The sequence below is a fragment of the Varanus komodoensis genome, unplaced genomic scaffold, assembly GCF_004798865.1.
Source record: "Varanus komodoensis strain SLA01 unplaced genomic scaffold, ASM479886v1 scaffold1, whole genome shotgun sequence".
In the NCBI taxonomy this organism is placed as follows: domain Eukaryota; kingdom Metazoa; phylum Chordata; class Lepidosauria; order Squamata; family Varanidae; genus Varanus; species Varanus komodoensis.
The window spans coordinates 128,020,503-128,038,030 of NW_025335268.1; the positions used below are offsets into that span (position 1 = coordinate 128,020,503).

Genomic DNA, 17,528 nt, shown 5'->3' on the forward strand with positions numbered 1-17,528 from the left:
TCAAGGGTATTTGCAAAGCTCTCCTCCAGCACCATGTTTCAAACACATCAGTTCTTTTCCTGCCAGTTTTCTTCACTGTCCAGCTTTCATATCCATATGTTGTGATTGAGAATACAATAGTATGGAAGAGCCCGCTCTTCCCCTTGGTATACACCTGAATTGTGGGCGATGAAGCAGGTTGGGAGACGGCTAGAGCATAGGTGGAGGAGATCACGGGATGAATCTGACCGAACACACTTGAGAGCCCACTATCGGGCCTATGCTGTGGCGGTGAGGGCGACAAAAAATAGGTTTTTTCCCGCTTCCATTGCCTCCTCACAATGCCGTCCGGCTGAGCTTTTTCGAGTGGTGCAAGGCCTGGTTCGTCTGGGTCCTAAGGAAGATCAGGTTCCACCCTCAAAGGCCCGCTGTGACAACTTTGCCAGGCATTTCAGGGAGAAAATTGCTCAGATTCGTCACGAGCTGGACTCCACTAGTGAATCAGAGGTTTCTGGGGAGACGCCAATGCTGCCGTCTGGTCCAGAATTATTGGATGAATTTCAGTTATTGCGGCCCGATGATGTGGACAAGGTGCTTGGACGAGTATGTCGCACCACTTGCCTATTGGACCCTTGCCCGTCTTGGTTAATAAATAATTCCAAGCACGGGATTGGGATCTGGATCTTGGAAGTGGTTAACGCTTCTCTGAGGGAGGGTCGGGTGCCTGCCCCTTTAAAGGAGGCAGTAGTCCGACCGGTCCTGAAGAAAGCGTCACTGGATCCAGAGATGGCCACTAACTATAGACCAGTGGCCAACATCCCGTTTCTGGGCAAGGTGTTGGAGCAGGTGGTGGCGGGACAACTCCAAGCACTCTTGGATGAAACTGATTATCTAGACCCATTTCAGTCCGGCTTCAGACCCGGGTATGGTACTGAATCTGCCTTGGTCGCCCTGTACGATGACCTGTGCAGGGAGAAGGACAGGGGGAGTGCGTCCCTGTTGGTTCTCCTGGACCTCTTGGCGGCTTTCGATACCATCAACCATGGTATCCTTCTGGATAGGCTAGCGGGATTGGGGGTCAGAGGCACTGCTTTGCAGTGGTTCCACTCCTATCTCAATGGTCAATTCCAGAAGGTGGTGCTGGCGGACTATGGCTCTGCACCATGGCAGCTATGCCATGGAGTACCGCAGGGATCCATTTTGTCCCCTTTGCTGTTTAACATCTACATGAAACCGCTGGGAGAGGTCATCAGGAGGCGTGGGCTGCGGAATCATCAGTACGCTGATGATACCCAGCTCTACCTCTCGTTTTCCACCAATCCAGGTGAGGCAGTGGCTGTGCTGAACCGGTGCCTGGCCGAGGTAATGGGCTGGATGAGGGCCAATAAACTGAAGCTCAATCCAGACAAGACGGAGGTCCTGTTGGTTGGTGGTTCGGGCTTCGGAGAGGGGGGACTTAACCTAGTCCTGAATGGGGTTGCACTCCCTCTTAGGGACAAGGTCCACAGCTTGGGAGTGCTACTCGACCTGGAGCTTTCATTGGAAGCTCAGGTGACAGCGGTGGCGAGGAGCGCTTTCCTTCAGCTTCGGCTGATTCATCAGCTGCTCCCCTACCTGGACTTCAACTGCCTGGCGACAGTGACACACGCGCTGGTGACTTCCCGTCTGGACTTCTGTAACGCGCTTTACGTGGGGCTTCCCTTGACGACGGTCCGGATACTTCAATTGGTATTGAAGAGCTGCCAGGCTGCTGACAGGGACTGGGCGTTATGTTCACATGACTCCAGTCCTCCGTCAGCTTCACTGGCTTCCCATTGAAGTGCGGGCCCAATTCAAGGTGTTGGTGATGACCTATAAAGCCCTAAATGGCTTGGGTCCTGGTTACCTGAAGGAGCGCTTACATCCATATAAGCCCGGCCGCCCCTTGAGATCTGTGGGAGAGGCCCTTCTCCGGGAACCCTCCGTGAAAGAAATTAGGAGGGTAGGTACTCGGAGGAGGGCTTCCTCAGAGGTGGTGCCCAATCTATGGAATGCGCTCCCCAGAGAGGTCCACCTGGCGCTGTTGTTATTTGTTTTTCGGCGCCAGGCGAAGACCTTTTTATTTAAGTGTCATTTTAATTGTTAACAGCATTTGCTTATTTATCTGGCCAGGGTGACTTCTTTTATATTGTTATTTATTTTATATTGTTAGTTTTATATTGTTATTTTGTATTATATTATATTGTGAGCTGCCCCGAGGCTTCAGCGAATGGGGCGGCATAGAAATGTTTTAATAAATAAATAAATAAATAAATAAATAAATAAATAAATAAATAAATAAAATGATCTTGGCCTTGGTCTCCAGTGAAATGTAAACCACCCAGAGATCTCTTTGGGCTAGTGGGGTGGTAGATAAATGCAATAATTAAATAATACCCTTACATCTGATGATCTTTTCCAGTTCCTTCATAGCTGCCCTTCCAAGTCTCAGTCTTCTCTGAATTTCATGGCTGCAGTCTCCCTTTGAATTGATGACTGAGCTGAGGTATGGAAAAAAATTCACAATTTTGATTTTTTAATTGTTAAAAATAAAGTTCTGTAATTCTTCTGTAGTTATGTGGGGTTTTTTTTTTGAGCGGGGGACTTTCTTAATCTTTAGCTGCAGTCCTGTTTTTGTATTTTCTTCTTTCACGTTTCAGGAGTCATTTCATTGCCACTTTCTGCCAGTAGTATGATATCATTTACCTATCTTAAATTACTACGTGTCTTCTGCCAATTTTCACTCCTTCCTCTGATTCCAATGCAGCTTTCCTTATGATCTGTGCTGCTTACAGATTGAACACACAGGGAGATAGGCATTACACCTTTGCCTATGGGAAACCATTCTACTCATCGGGTACTGAGGCACACCCATTTCTTCCAGGGCCATCCATAGCTTCTTGTGATCCATGCAAAGGCTTTGCTGTAATCTATAAAGGACAGTCTGATCTTTTTCTGAAATTCTTTGGTGCTCCAGGAGCCAACATTTATTTGTATATTTATAATACGATCTCTAGTGCCTCTTCCTTTTTGAAATCCAGACATTCCTCACTCCATATCCCCCATAGTTTTCAACATCTACATGAAACTTCTGGAAGAGGTCATCCAGAGGTATGGGCTGAGATGTCATCAATACGCAGATGACACTTAGCTCTACCTCTCTTTTTCATCAGACCATTCTGAAAAGTGACCATTTTAAATCAGTGCCTGAGTTTGGTAATGGATTGAATGAGGGCCAACAAACTGAGACTCAGTCCAGACAGGACTGAGAAGGATCATCTGTCCAACAGGAAGACGCTCAACTTGTCCTGGACAGAGTTGCATCCCCACTATAGGACAAGGTCATAGTTTGAGGGTGATACTGAACCCAGAAGTATCACTGGAGTCTCAAGCAGTCTTGGTGAATCAGCTGTAGCTGATAAAAGCTGCTCCTAGCCACCAAGTGCAGACTTATCTGAACAGGCAGAGCCTGGCCACAGTTATCCATGCTCTGGAAACCCCTCATCTGGACTATTGTAACCTTCTCTACATGGGGCTGCCTTTGAAAACTGTCCAGCAACTGCAACTGATTCAAAGCAGGACCTGCCTGTTAACGAGGACTGGTTGTATTGTGCCAGTCCTCTGTCAGCTACATAGAAAGAAATTATTATTTGGCATTCTTCCCAAATAATGTCTTGGTTTCAGTCCACAGTTCTACTGTCTCATGGTCAATTAAGTTGAGTAATGCAAATCTGTACTTCATGCATACTTTAAGTTTCTTGGGGTTGTTATTGTTGAAGTTGTATCTTGGCGCTATATTTCTCTTGGTGATCTTTTTCAGCTTCATTTGGATTTTAGATAACAAGAATTCACAGTCACTTCTGCAATCTGCTCCTGGCCTTGTCTTGGCAGTGCTAATACAGATTCTTCATCTTCTGTATCCAATTACATAGTTGATTTGATTTCTGTATTGGCCATTTGGTGATGGCCATGTATATAGTCTTCTGGGGGGTTGCTTGAAATATCTATTTGACAGTCATCTTCACAGATTCTATGAGTCATTCTCTGGCCAAATCACCCAATAACATTTGATTCTGTTTTGTTTCTTGCTTTTGCATTCCAGTCACCAAACATTAGCAGCAAGTCTTTTGGTGTGTTATCAATTTCCTTTTGGATGCTTGCATAAAAGTTTTTAGTTCTCCCTCTGTTGTTGGAGCATAGACTTGAATGATTATAGGTTTTCAATACATTCTGATACATATTATTCAACTGGATTTTGTGTTTTAGCCCCTGTGCTACATCTTGCCTCAGTATGAGAGCTACTCCATTCCTTCTGAGTTTTTAATTTCTGTAGTAAAATACTTTGTGTTTGACTAAAAATGTTCCATTCCAGTCCACTTTAGTTCTTTCACACCAAATACTGTAAATTTTAACTGTTCCATTTCCTGCTTTATGGTTTCCAGTTTGTCTTGGTTCATACTTCTCACATTCTGCATTCCAGTTGTATGTGTTGGGTAGCATTGGACTTTCCTTTTACCTCTATGCGTATCAGCCACTTAACTCCCTTTCATTGGCAGTATTCGTAATTGTACTTTGCTCTTCTCCAGTAGTTTGTTGAGTGCCTTCAAACCTGGAGGTCTTACCTTCTGGCACTATCACTTGTTTCTTTTTGGATTGTTTCATCATGGGGTTTTCAAGGTAAGAATATTCAGAAGTGGTTTACCATTGCTGCCTTCTGCACAGCACTAACCAAAAATAGCTTGAGCATCACTGCCATTATCAGTGAAAAATCCTCCACAGTATCACCTTCAGCTACTGCTGCTGCCCAGTAGCTGCCTTCAGGAGTTTCTCTGCCTCCATCAGCATTAGAGACATCCATTCTTTTGTGCTAATGTAACTGTTCTCCTGAAGAGGTTGGATGTCTCCTAGTCCAGTGTCTCCACTTTGACCATTTCAGTTTGAGTGACGCTGCTAGGAGACCAGTGCAGTGAACCAGTCTGGAGTTCTGGCAGCATCACCCCCAGCTTCTCTGACATTCTTAAACTCCCTCCCCACATTAAGGTATGTACCCCAGATGGAGACCAAATTTCAGCAGTGCAAAAGTGATTTTTCAAGCAAGCAAAGAATGGTGGCCATACACACCTTATTTAAAAACTGAATCATGCTTCCAGTTTTTAAAGGAGTACTCCTGGCACTCTTTGTTTCCTTGAAAAAGTGCTGCTTCTGCTGCCATTGTGGCAGCAGATTCAGCGATGGCCACAAAAACAGACAGAAGAGGCCACATGTGCTGTCCACTTCCCAATGCAGATTATGTAGCTCCGGAGATCAGAGCTAAGGTGGATGCTTGGGCTGGATATGGATCTTCCTAATAGATTAATTTAGAACTTGCACACATAGGCTCCAAGGCAATATGCATTATTCCATATGGCTATGATTATTTTCAACAGCTATCTTCCTTTCCCAAGGCAGATGAAAAACAACAGAATGATCTATATATTCTACATACCAGGACTCCTATATTCTGTATGCAAAAACTTGACTGCCTACCCTTTGAATCTACAGCCAGATTAATATGTGCTTTTGGGTGGCATTTGCAAGAATCCAGATATTATGTTTTCTTAAGTAGAAATGTGTTCCTAAGAGATAGTCAACCCACATTCCATGGATACATGTGAATATGGCAAGGGAATAAAACCCACAGTGCAGTAAATCCTACAGGGCGGACATGATGTCATCTTTTCCATGTCCTTGTACAATGGGTAACTTAGAGCCATAGCAAGTTATCACACATCATTGGAGAGAATGGGGAGTCCAAGCACACACTGAAAGCTTTTGCATGTTCTCTGTGAATACAGAATGGCCCATAATTTCCTTATGAGGCTTATTGTGTTACTTGCAGAAATCTCCCAGCCCATGTAATCTGTCATTGGGCTTGCCTAGATGGTTGTTTCCTGCACTGCTGGTGGTTCTCCGGTTAATGCTGGGTTGGAAGTGTGGCACGCACTGCCTTTTGAAAAGTGCAGAGCTGTGCAGCTGGTTGCAGAGCAGTCCTGGTTTTCTGTTTGGTTTTGTTTCATTCCCCTTTGGAAATTTCTTGCTGCCTGTTGAGAATTACTTATAGCCATCTTGAATGCCTGGGAATGGCAGGATGCAAATATTTCCAATAAATAGGTTTAAATAATGCTATAGTGCAGCCTTACTCAACTTGGTGATCAGACATGCTGGATTTCAGCTCTCAACACCCCAACTAGCATGGTCAATGTTCAGGAATGCTGGGAGTTGTAGCCCTAACAACCGGAGGTCGGAGAAGTCACTATAATGGTGAAGTAACTGAGCTGTGAGCCAGAGAGTCCCTTCCTCATATCCCATCTTTTGCCATGAATTTCCTTCTATATCTCCCAGCTTCAAACTGGGTACAATAATACTGAACTAGTACTAAATGCCGAAGTTGCAATGCTATGTAAAATTAACTGGGAGCGAGCTTCACTGAGCACTGTGAGATTTCTTTATAGGAAAACATGAAATCTCTTTTTCAGAGATAATAAATGTGAAGTGCTTCGTATACTACATGTTAATAGCTGTCATTGTCCTGCTCCTCCTCCTCCTCCTCCTCATTATTGTTGTTGTTGTGGTTGTTCTAAAAGATATGCTAACCCTGATAACCCCCCACACTCTTTTTTTGCTGTTTTGGGCTTCATGAGGATCAGTAAAATTCTTGTGGTTTTGAATATACCGAAACAGCCTCCATGACGCCTATTTTTTCCCCCTCCTTGCCTTGAAGTGTCCTTAATTTTCACTGACAGGGATTTTTTTTAGCAATTGTCCAACATGATTCTTGTACACCTTAGCCAAGTGCTTTGAACACAACACGGAGCAGCCGGGGCAAATAGAGACCAAAGAATCCTTCCTCTGGCAGTGTCATGCCAGTGGCAGAGAGACTTGCTTTGTTGCCATCTGATGTGAGAGCCAAAGACTACACAATGCAGTTGGCATGTCTTCTTGGAGTGGGGGATGAGTTCCTGTCACTTATCGGTGCTCCTCCCCAACACATGGATGGCTTTTGTCTCCAGAAGATGAATCTATTCGGTCTCTGGTGGGCTGTGGCAGGGATAGGACTGGACCAGGACTGCAAATGGAAAGATGCAGGTTTCAGACTGAAAAGGCTGCAGGAGCCAAAAAGCAAGTGGCAAAGGAAACCCAATAGCCTGAAAAGCACAATGATTTGTTCAGAGAAGGGCAGGGAACCGAGATAAAAAAGCCCTGCTAAGATCAGAAACTCTGGCGTGCACAGTGCCCCATTGTTCAGCTGTCACACTTCCCTTTACTTTATTGCTTTTGTCCAACACCCTATTGTTCCACTTCCTTTTGTCCCCTATTCAGTGTGCTGGCTTTTCATTACCCAGCCAACCCTGTTGTTTTCGTTTCTTTTGTCTGAAGTTCCTGAGAGGAAGGTTTTATTTTCAGCAGTTTGATTAATTCACAGCTTGAGACAGGCTTTGTTTGTTATGTAATTACTGCCCTGAGCTTTTCCAGAGCTCCACTTGGCCAGTTATAATGGCTGCTCTTGCCCCAAATCCTTTGTGCTTGTGCTCTTGTTTTGCCTTGGCATAACCAAAAGATTGCTGTGTCGTTGCATTGTGTTGGTTCTTGTTCAGAGAGGCCTGGGAGGCCCAAGGAAAGTTGCCTCTGATAGCCAGTTTGTCTGTAACATTTTCTCTACATTGCCATCACTTTTGTGCAGGAAAAAACATGTACCACATATGCATATGACTATCCATAAAGAAAATATACTTGGATGTTTCACTCTGAAGCTATGTCCTCTACCTGATTCAGGAAATTGGTCTTACATGAACTTCGGCTCATGACTCCATACGGTGTATATTTTTGTAATTATTTGGTTAAGTGCAGCAATGTGATATTTCTTCTGAGCAGGGATCTCCAACCTTTTTGGGCCCATGGACACATCTGGAAATCGAGAAATTGTCATGGAACCTCAACGAAATGACTGCTACAGGTTGTGGCCAATCACAAAGTAGCTGTTTTGCATGCGGGGTGGTCACAAATAACAGGTGATCTTCCTGAGAAGCTGAGTAAAAAGCAGAGGTTGGACTTGGGCCCCAAATAGCAGACTGTATCTTTGATTAAGCACCCACTTCACAGAAACCAAACTGGTAAGGCTCAGATGCAAGCAATTTCCCAGAGCGATTGAATACAAACTGGAAGTGGTATCTGAGCACCAAAATGCAGAAACATTCCATTGAACACATCATTTCCTAGTCCAGAAGATCTCCCATTTCACAGATATTGTGCAAATTAATTCCCTCAAATCAGCTAGAAAGAAATTCCTCTAAAATTAATTCTGCCCCTCAAATTTAGATTATGCTGCTCCAGGCAACCAAACAGCTGCAGGGTTGAGGTCAGTGTGGCTGTGATGGGGAGAAAGATGGTGGGGAGAGACATCCTTGTTGTCCATCTCCTTTCCCAGTGTTAGCTGGGCAGTGACCCCTGCACTGTGGTGAAAGGGGTAGAGCTCCGCAGGTAAAGTGCCTACAGGAAAGACAATGTGTTGCCCATACTACATTCATACATACCACATGCACATAGGTCATTCTCTCCTGTTCTTCTCCCCTGCGCTGCTTACTCTTCCAAAATAGATCTGCTTACTTGGCCCACGGTTGCAAGCCCTTGTCCCCATAGCTTACCAAGCATCAGTGGGAGGAGGTTCCATGGCAGCTGAGGGTACTGCAGAGCGTTGTGCCAGTTCAAGTCCAGCCCCTTTCCATCTTAATTTCTGTAGAGACACTCTGCAGAAATCAAGATGGCGCATGGCTGGAGCCCTGTGGCATTCCTATCCTCTCTGAAAGAGTTTGTTTTAAGAAGTTGCAAGGGGAAGGGGCAGGAAAGATACGCAGGTGTCTTGCACTGGGAACGTCCATTCTAATTTTAGTCCATTTATTTCATTCGCTTATAATTCTGCCTTTCTTCCATTATTGTGCTTCAGTTGCTGAACACATTGTTCTCAAGCAATCTCTGAAGAGGCTTCTTATGCAGCTTGGGCAATGTGCTTCGCTTGCTTTTTAACAAACAGTGTGCAGTTCAAACATATGTAACCATTTCTGCTACAATTATTAGCTGATAATTAATTTGGAGGCTGAATTTAAGGTACTGGTACTCAATTTCCCATAGCCTTTGACTTTGCATATACTGGAAATTACTTCTCCTATTCAAGCCCTCGTAGTTCACTTACTTAGGCTTGGGTCCGCTCCTTTCCTCTTAGGATGAAATCCAAGACACGCTTACGACCAAGGAGTAATTCCCATAGATCTCAGTTAGGCTTAGTTCCAAGTGGGCATGCCTAAGTTTGTGCCCTTTGAGAGATATTACTGATGGTGGGAAGCAGGAACGACTTATCTGTGGTAGCCCCAAGGCTTTAGAACTCTTTGAAGAGATGTATTAGAAGAGCTCTCTTTTAACTTTCAGAAGGAAAAACAGAAAGCATGTATCTGTAGCTTAGCTTTTGTGGCTTTGTTTTATTCTGCTTTAGATTTGATGTTTGAGTTATTCTTAGGCTTGTAATTTGCTTGTCATTTGTTTGTTTTGTAATGTTGTTGTTACTTGAATTGACAGTTAGCCACTTTGAGCATACAATAAGGCAGCTTGTTGTGTTCCGTTTATAACTTTTGTACCCCTTTCTTTAATGGGGTATAAAAGGACGGGATAGAAATGTTTGAAATAAAAATAAATAATAAATAATGGCGAATCAGCATTCCCAGGTTTAAATACATACATACATACACGCATATCTTTTGGGAGTTGCCAAAGTTCACATTGGATTTGCACAGTGCGGAATGTGACTTGAAATGTTCCAATGAGGAAGAGGCTATCTAATTATCCGTGCAGCTTGTCCTTTGTAGGACCCATGTTATACATTGTTTGGCTTTTGGAAAGCTGATACTTTTCTAAGTGAATGAATGACTGGCTCACCTCCTCTATCCCCACCTCCCATGGTAATTTTTATGTCTCTCACGCTCCCCACAGGATGTCCATGAGGAGCCCTGCCTCTCCTCAGCTGGAGCTCAATGGAGCTGGGAACATGGTGAACTGTGCTATTAAAACAGAAGAGAAGAACGAGAGCCGCTACAAGCCTGCACAGGAAGAGACAGCTAGTACTCCGCCTGGTTCTGACAAAGCACACACATCACCGTCACTGCTGGGTGACATTATCGATCCCCCGGTCCTTCCACAGGTGGGCACAGTCACTTGGGCTCCTTCCAGCCTCCTTCCTTTGAGGCAGGGCTAGGCACTTCTTGTGGTCTTGAGGGACTTGGGGCTGGCTGCAAGAGGGAGAACCTCACTTGGCCCCAGCCCAAGACATTGTGCTGCTCAAGGCACAGCCACAACCCTGCACACACTCCTTCCTTCTTCTTCGAGGTCCCTGTGCAATCATACGAATGGGCTTTGCTGTGCAGCACAGGGCCTGAATCAGAGAGAAAACTTCCAAAGCTCAGTGGAATGGAGTGGGAGGAAGCCCCCCCCACCTTATCCGGAAGTCCAGATAAGGTGGTGGGGATCCCGCCTAGTCCCTCAGTTCCTCTTTGAATGCACACACACTCACTCAAAGATCGGAACTTCTCCGCTCAGCTAGCCTTGCTCTTTCCTCTCTTCCCTGTTTTTCTCTCGTCTAACACACACACACACACACACACACACACACACACACACACCTGCCACTAAAAATACAAGAATAGTACATAAGTTAACAGTTGTGCTGCCCATTTGTGACACCCAAAATCAGCCTCGCTCTGCCTAAGGGCAGGGCTGGCCCTGAGTTGGTGTTGTATTTGCATACATGAATGCCGATCTGAGGCCAATCACCTGCTCTTTTGATTGAAAGGGACTACAAGGAAGTCCAGTTTGGATCAGAGTAACAGCAGTGCACTGGCACTTAAAAAAAACTGTTTCCAATCTGCCCCTCTTCCAGTCTAAATCACCCATACCCACAACCACTGATTAGCCTACCTGGCTTATATCTGTCCACAGAGGAGGGGCGCGAATGGCGGCTTTGCTGAAAGCACCTCAGCCTTCCTGCAGCAGCGCTGCTCCGGCGAAATTCAGAGCACCTCCGTGACTATTCTGAAGTAAAAACAGTTGGGCTCCTGGGCAAGAAAAAGTGACATCTGAATGCTTTCAGTTCTGTGGTACAGAATGATGTTCCTAGTGACCACTGCATGTTTGCTGACATTTTTTACCCATATCAGTAAAAAGTAAGAAGGAATGGAAAGTTTAATTTCCATCAAAGGAGAGGGGCCATAGATGATTTGTAAGGTATGTACGTTGCCTGGAAAAAACCCGAGACCCAGTTGTGGGTGGTTCCAATGAATGGGTTGCAGGCCTGAACAATACAGATCTCCTGCCTGAGGTCTTGGAGGGCTACTGCTTGTCAGAGAAGATGCTAATGAACAAATTTTGGTCTGTCCTGTTCTCCCACATTTATCTTTCCTTTCAAAATCCAGTCTGGAAAAACATTTGTATATTACAACTCCAAACTTCCCAACAAACAAAGTCCTCTGGGCAGTGTACAGATAAATTAGAGACATAAAATACAGGATAACAGTGGAACAATTGCAATAAAACAGCACAAGATGAAGCCAAGGTAAAAGTAAGCTGTAATCAGCAGCAGGAATAAACAGTGCGACACATAATAAAACCAGAAGGAAAATGGGCAGTAGGGAAAAAGCACAGCCAAGATCAAAATGGTAGTTCCTAAAATGCCTAAATAAATGAAAGGGTTTTTTTTCCCTAGCATTGAAAGGACGGTAATGTGAATGTCAGCCAAGCTTCACTGGGGATGGCATTCCACACGTGGGACAGCACCACTGAAGACCAGTAGACACTTTACTTGGTCTCTCCAGGAGGGGCAATTTGCAGAGGTCCTTCAGGTCTGGCCAAACATGGGAAGAGATGCTCCATCAGGTCACCTGGCCCCAGGTGCTTTAAAGATCGAGTGGCAGTGTGAGGTGGTGCTGAGAGTGCTGGGCTGGGAGTTGGTGACTCAGTTTCTGGTCCCCACTTAGCCATGAAGCTGACTGGGTGACTTTGAGCCAGTCGCTGGCTCTCAGCCTAACCTACCTCATGGAGTTGTGGAAAAAGGGGTTGAGGAGGAGAACCATGTTCACTATCTCAGGTTTCTTGCAAGAGGATGATAGGTGGGATATAAATGCAAAAATAATAATACCCCCAGCACTTTGAAGTGGACTTGAAAATGGGCTGGCATAATGTGATTGTAGCAACCAGTCCCCATTAATAGGCAAAGTGGCCAGTTTTGGATTAGCTGGAGTTTCCTGACCATTTTGAAAAGCAGCTCCACTTACAATAAATGCAAACAGGAGGGTTCAAGGTTCAAGAGCATGCATGCCTGTTGGCAACATTATCTCTGTCCAGGGAATAGTGCAGTTAGCATACCAGCCTAAGCTGATGAAGGGTGATAAGAGCCACCAAAGGGCATCTGTGTCTCCAGTGATTGATGGATCTGAGAATATCCCCAGCGTGTGTTGCTGATCCTCAGAGGAAGCCATGCCGTCTCTTCCATTTACCTAGGCAGTTTCTGCTCCAAAGCTAGGCCTGGAACCAGATTGAAATGGATCTAGGAAATCAGTGGCATCCAAGATTACCTGGAGTTGATCAGCTGCCCCTTGCCTGAGCACCCTGCCTGGGAAAGAGATAACAACTTACATGTGTTGGACAGGTCATTGTTGATATAGCAGCTATAAAATCATGGGTGCCCCAGAACCAATGGCCTCAGTATATATTTTGTGCAACTCAAACACACCAGAAGGCAAGTTCTATTAGAGGAAGAACCAAAAAAGGGAACAGGTATAGGTTGTCTACTCATTTTTATTCCCAGTTGGGCTTTTGCCTCCTGATGACATGACCAAACTAATTTAGGTGCTTTCCTTCCTGCACCACTAATTTAAGGACTGATATGCAGCCCATTGCAACAATTTAATTATTTCTGTATGCAGTGCTTTTAAAGTGTTTGTCTTGTGGGGTAGAGGAAGATGGAATGCTTTGACCCTTTCCCCATCTATCAAATGAGCCCCTGACTCATCCCACAGGTCTCTAGCTCACTCACTACAGGATGCTCTGACACATCTTGCATAAAAGGAAGACTCGGAGAAGATAACAGAAGATTTCTGTTATCCTTCCCTTTTTAATTTCCTGAAAGCTGTTGGTGATTGACAGTGGCTCACTGTCTTTCAGGAATCTACATCTCTAGCAGACAAGGCAATAGATTCCAGGAACCCTGCATTCGAACCGGCACTTACCAATCGGGAAAAATTGGATTTCAATAGAAACTTTAAAGAAGGTAGGAAGGATGTTTCATAGCCATTGTGTTCACCATAGTCTCTGTCTCCCACCCCTGCTTCAGATTTCCTTTCAATTCTTTCTGAGAAGAGGGCATCATTGTGTATTGAAACACAGGTGTTGCATTCATGGGATCCAAGGTTCAGTCCCTGGCATCTTTAGTTAAAGGCTCTCAAGTTGCAGGACTGCTTGAGGCATCTCGTGTAGTGTAGGTACTAGCATTGGGAATGGATGGACCTGGGCTTGGCAGATAATTGAATTGACCTTGTGAAAGGTAGTGATATATGTATCCTTTTACCTTTTCTTCATTGAAGCAGACCCTTAGCTGCCACAGACCCTTAGCTGGATGTAGTGTTACTGGAAAACATGCAATAATTTTAGAACTTTCATACTAGATCAAAACAAGCAGCCAAGTATCATGACTTAAAGAGTGAATAATAATTAGGTCTATGGAAGCAAAGGGAATGTATGGTCAGTATTACCTTTTGTCGATTGAAGTCTAAGAACTGATGCATTTCCTTGACCACTGAAGGATTTTGTCCTTGGGAGATTTATCCTCTTTGAACCAATCTAGTATTGTTTGTTATTCTGTGTTATGAACGCAAAGTTTCACATTATCTTTGAAACATGCTCTTTTCAAACAACAAAACTACCTTCATATTGTGCACTAACATTCTTATTGCAACAGTAATGCCAACCATTGAGAAATTACTCTCCAGCGATTGGAAAGAGAGACTTCTGGGGAAGAGTGCCATGGAATCCAAAGAGGTGAAAGGTGAGCAGTTGACTTTTTGGCTGTGACTGTTTTAAAACCCCCACCATAGAAGTAGACATCTTTTGATGTAATGGATAGAGAGGGCAAATCTTGCACCCATAGCCCCCGCCTTCCTCACATCCGTTAAGTCAAGTCAGGTGCCCATATGTCATCAAATTAATATAATCAGAGTGCAAAGAGATTTGACATACTATAGAGGATGCAAAAGCACTAAAATATAAGATATAGCCTCCACCCATAAGCTCATGTATCTTGCAAAATTTGTGGTCTACGTCTTTGGTGGGAACTCACTCGTCTAGCATAATAGGCCTATAATTCACAAAACTATTCATGCATGATTTCATTAGCGTTGTCACCCAATAAAGAAATCTTAATTGATTCATGGTCTTGAGTCTGAATGTATTTTATTAATTTATCAGTTAAGACTGCACACATCTATGTGCAGAACAAAAGTCACTATAGGAACCCATCAACCTCCCATGTGAGAGGGAAGAAGGAACGCCTCTTCTAAGATGCTGCCTACCACCCCTGCATCTTGTACCTTAAAAGCTTGAACCCTTCCTTAAATGCATCATGTTCCTAAAATGTGTCTCCTAATTTATTGAAGGCACCCTTTCAAGCAAGTCAAAAGATTTCTAATCAACTAAACTAAATGATTAACATAATATCTTAAGGGAGAGGGAGGAGCTGATGCAGAAGGACTTGTTCTTTCAGTGGGGCTGCAGGACGGGAGCTATAGGAGCAGAAAGAAGGTCCCCCTCCCTTTATCTGCTTCGTCCAGCCGTTTTTCTTCTTTCTGGTGTCTCTCCCCCTCCCCCATTGACTTCAGCTGTAAGGGAATTAACTATACCAACCTGTATAGTTGGCATTGTTTTCCCATTTCAGGGGTTTTGAGAGCATGGAAGGGCTTTGGAATCAGTGGAGCCACAGCTTATGCTAGTAGCCTTCCATTTGTGCTTTCTGATAGTAGGACAAGCTCTAGCTCATGAAGGAGGCTTGCGAGGCAGTGTTGCTTGTTTTGAGGGTGGGTAGATCTCTATCCAGTCTTGGAGACAGAGATCTGAAAAATCCTACAACCCCTGGAATGGCTTCGCAGGTGCTCCAGGATGACAGTCTTACTAGTGCATAGATCTATATTTAAGTATGCCTTCTTCTCTCTTCTCTTTGGGCTCTTGCTTATCCCAGGAACTCAAGAAAGCCTGGCAGAGAAGGAGTTGCAGCTGCTGGTCATGATTAACCAGCTGTCCATCCTGCGGGACCAGCTGCTGACAGCCCATTCAGAGCAGAAGAACATGGCAGCTATGTTGTTTGAGAAGCAACAGCAGCAGATGGAACTGGCCAGGCAGCAACAGGAACAGGTAGGCGGTAGAACACTATTTGGGGACTTTTCAGCCTTTGGAATCTTCAGAAGATGGCTGGAATAGCAGTGCTGGAAAGTTCAAGACCTTGCCTAACCTAGAAACATGGTCCTGTTGGCTCTAATAGAGCTAAGCATGCTTAATTGCACTGTTCTTGCCTCACATGATAATGAAAAGGCAGTTTGGAAATAGTGTAGTTATCCATGCTGTGGTTTAGGAGCTGTAAAGTACAGAGGCCACCCACATGGAGATCCACACAATCACAATGCACAAACTATTAAAGAAGGACCCCATGCATTATAACTGTAATCAATATCTATGGAAGTATAATTAATCAAATGCAATTATGACCATTTTTCAGTGATCTATGCTGATCCATCTTTCTCTACCTGCGTTTTAGAGATCTCTGCATAATTCCCCAAAATTCTTAGATCCCAATATTAATCTAGCTCTCATAGTATATGAGAATATTTAGAAAATTGTGAAAAGATATGAAATAGGGAGGGAGGGGGGGAGGCGATTCTATCAGTAGAATTTCCAAATCTGTAAATTAAGATTTTCCCAATTTTTAAAAGTCAACATTTCAGAGCAGTTACATGGAAAAATAAGTGCAGCATGTACATTGTACTTTATGTTTGTGCTTTATGTCTGTCATATTTCTGACATGGACGTATAGCATATTCTTCACAGTGGTACCCTTCAGAAACTTAGCAAGTCAGAAGGGGTCTCCCAGACTATCTAGTCTGACCCCCTGGCTCCAGCCGGCTCCGCTCATGTAATATCCAGCATGTATTTGTCCAATCTTTCCTTGAACACCCTCTCTGATGGGGCCCCCACCACCTCCTGTGGAAGCTGATTCCATATCCTGGGCTCTTAACCATAAGGAAGTACTTCCTGACATTCAATCTGAAACCTGGTCCCTTGAGCTTTGCCCCATTGGATTGCACCCTTTCCTCCACCACAGGGGAGGACAGGTCACAACCTTCTACTGTATGATGCCGCTTCACATACCTATATGTCACTATAAGATCCCCTTTGAGTCTCCTCTTCTCCAGGCAGAAAAGACCCAGCTCCTTCAATCTCCGCTCATGTGGCAACTTCCCATTCAGGCTACCATCGTTGTGACCCTGCACTGATTCTAACCTAGCTATGTCCCTGTTATAATGTGGAGCCCAGAATTGGACCCACTATTCCAGTTGTGGGTGCACAGAGTCTTCTAGAGCAGTACCAGCACCTCTCTCAATCTGGAAGCCACCCTTCTGGTTATACATCCAAGGGTGGCATTTGCCTTTCAACTATGTTGAACTGTAGGCTATGCTGGCTGGGCTACAGCAAAGCTCTGCAGTCAATTACATCTGGAGGATACCAAGTTGGGGAAGCTGCCCTTCATAGTGAACAAATTACTTGTTCCTGGAATATACTTCAGGACTTGCTGTTTCAAGAATAATATGTAACTGGACATACTTATGAATATGAGATTGCAAAAAAGTTGCTGTGCCATTCTGTTGCAGCAAAGACAAAGACTTTTTAATGCCCCTGAATTTAAGAGAGGGAATTGCACACCTTTGAGCTTAAGCCAAAAGGGTTTTAGGAGTGGGTAGGCAACCTGATGTCCTTCAGATGTTTTGGATTACAGCTTTCACTTTGACCCCATGGTGGAGGTTTATGGTATCTATTAGACTAGTTTATGGGGGGAACCATGTTGCTGACCTGGTTTAGGATAAAATTAGATTGCATACCTTCTCTGGAACCATCAAATGAATTTCTCAGGACCAGTTCTGATGCACTGCTTGTACACACAGTATGTTTAATTGCTTGCCCTTGATTATTTACCTGTCTGGGCACTGATCATAGGCAAATGAAAGTGCACATATCTGGATCATTTCATTAATCACAAATACTCAGCTTGTTGATTTCACCATGGAAATTCTCCTTCTGTAGGTTGGCAATAGCTCTGCCCTACCTCACAGGGAGATTGGGAAGTTATCTGTAGTAATCAAGATGGGGAAGAACTTGAAAATTAGAATAGGAAACGTGTGCTTGAACTGATGGTT

The 17,528-nt window shown here is 44.3% G+C and overlaps 1 protein-coding gene across 1 annotated transcript in view; it reads left to right on the forward strand.

Annotated features, from left to right (window-relative positions):
* The first annotated feature begins 2,478 nt into the window (after positions 1 to 2,478).
* SOX13 (SRY-box transcription factor 13) overlaps positions 2,479 to 17,528 on the forward strand; it is a 34,059-nt gene continuing 19,009 nt past the window's right edge. Inside the window, exons 1-5 of the mRNA XM_044445434.1 lie at positions 2,479 to 2,503; positions 10,015 to 10,222; positions 13,237 to 13,342; positions 14,030 to 14,116; positions 15,302 to 15,474. Coding sequence (XP_044301369.1) covers positions 2,490 to 2,503; positions 10,015 to 10,222; positions 13,237 to 13,342; positions 14,030 to 14,116; positions 15,302 to 15,474 — 588 coding nt within the window. The 5' untranslated portion in view covers positions 2,479 to 2,489. The remainder of the gene's footprint in view (positions 2,504 to 10,014; positions 10,223 to 13,236; positions 13,343 to 14,029; positions 14,117 to 15,301; positions 15,475 to 17,528) is intronic.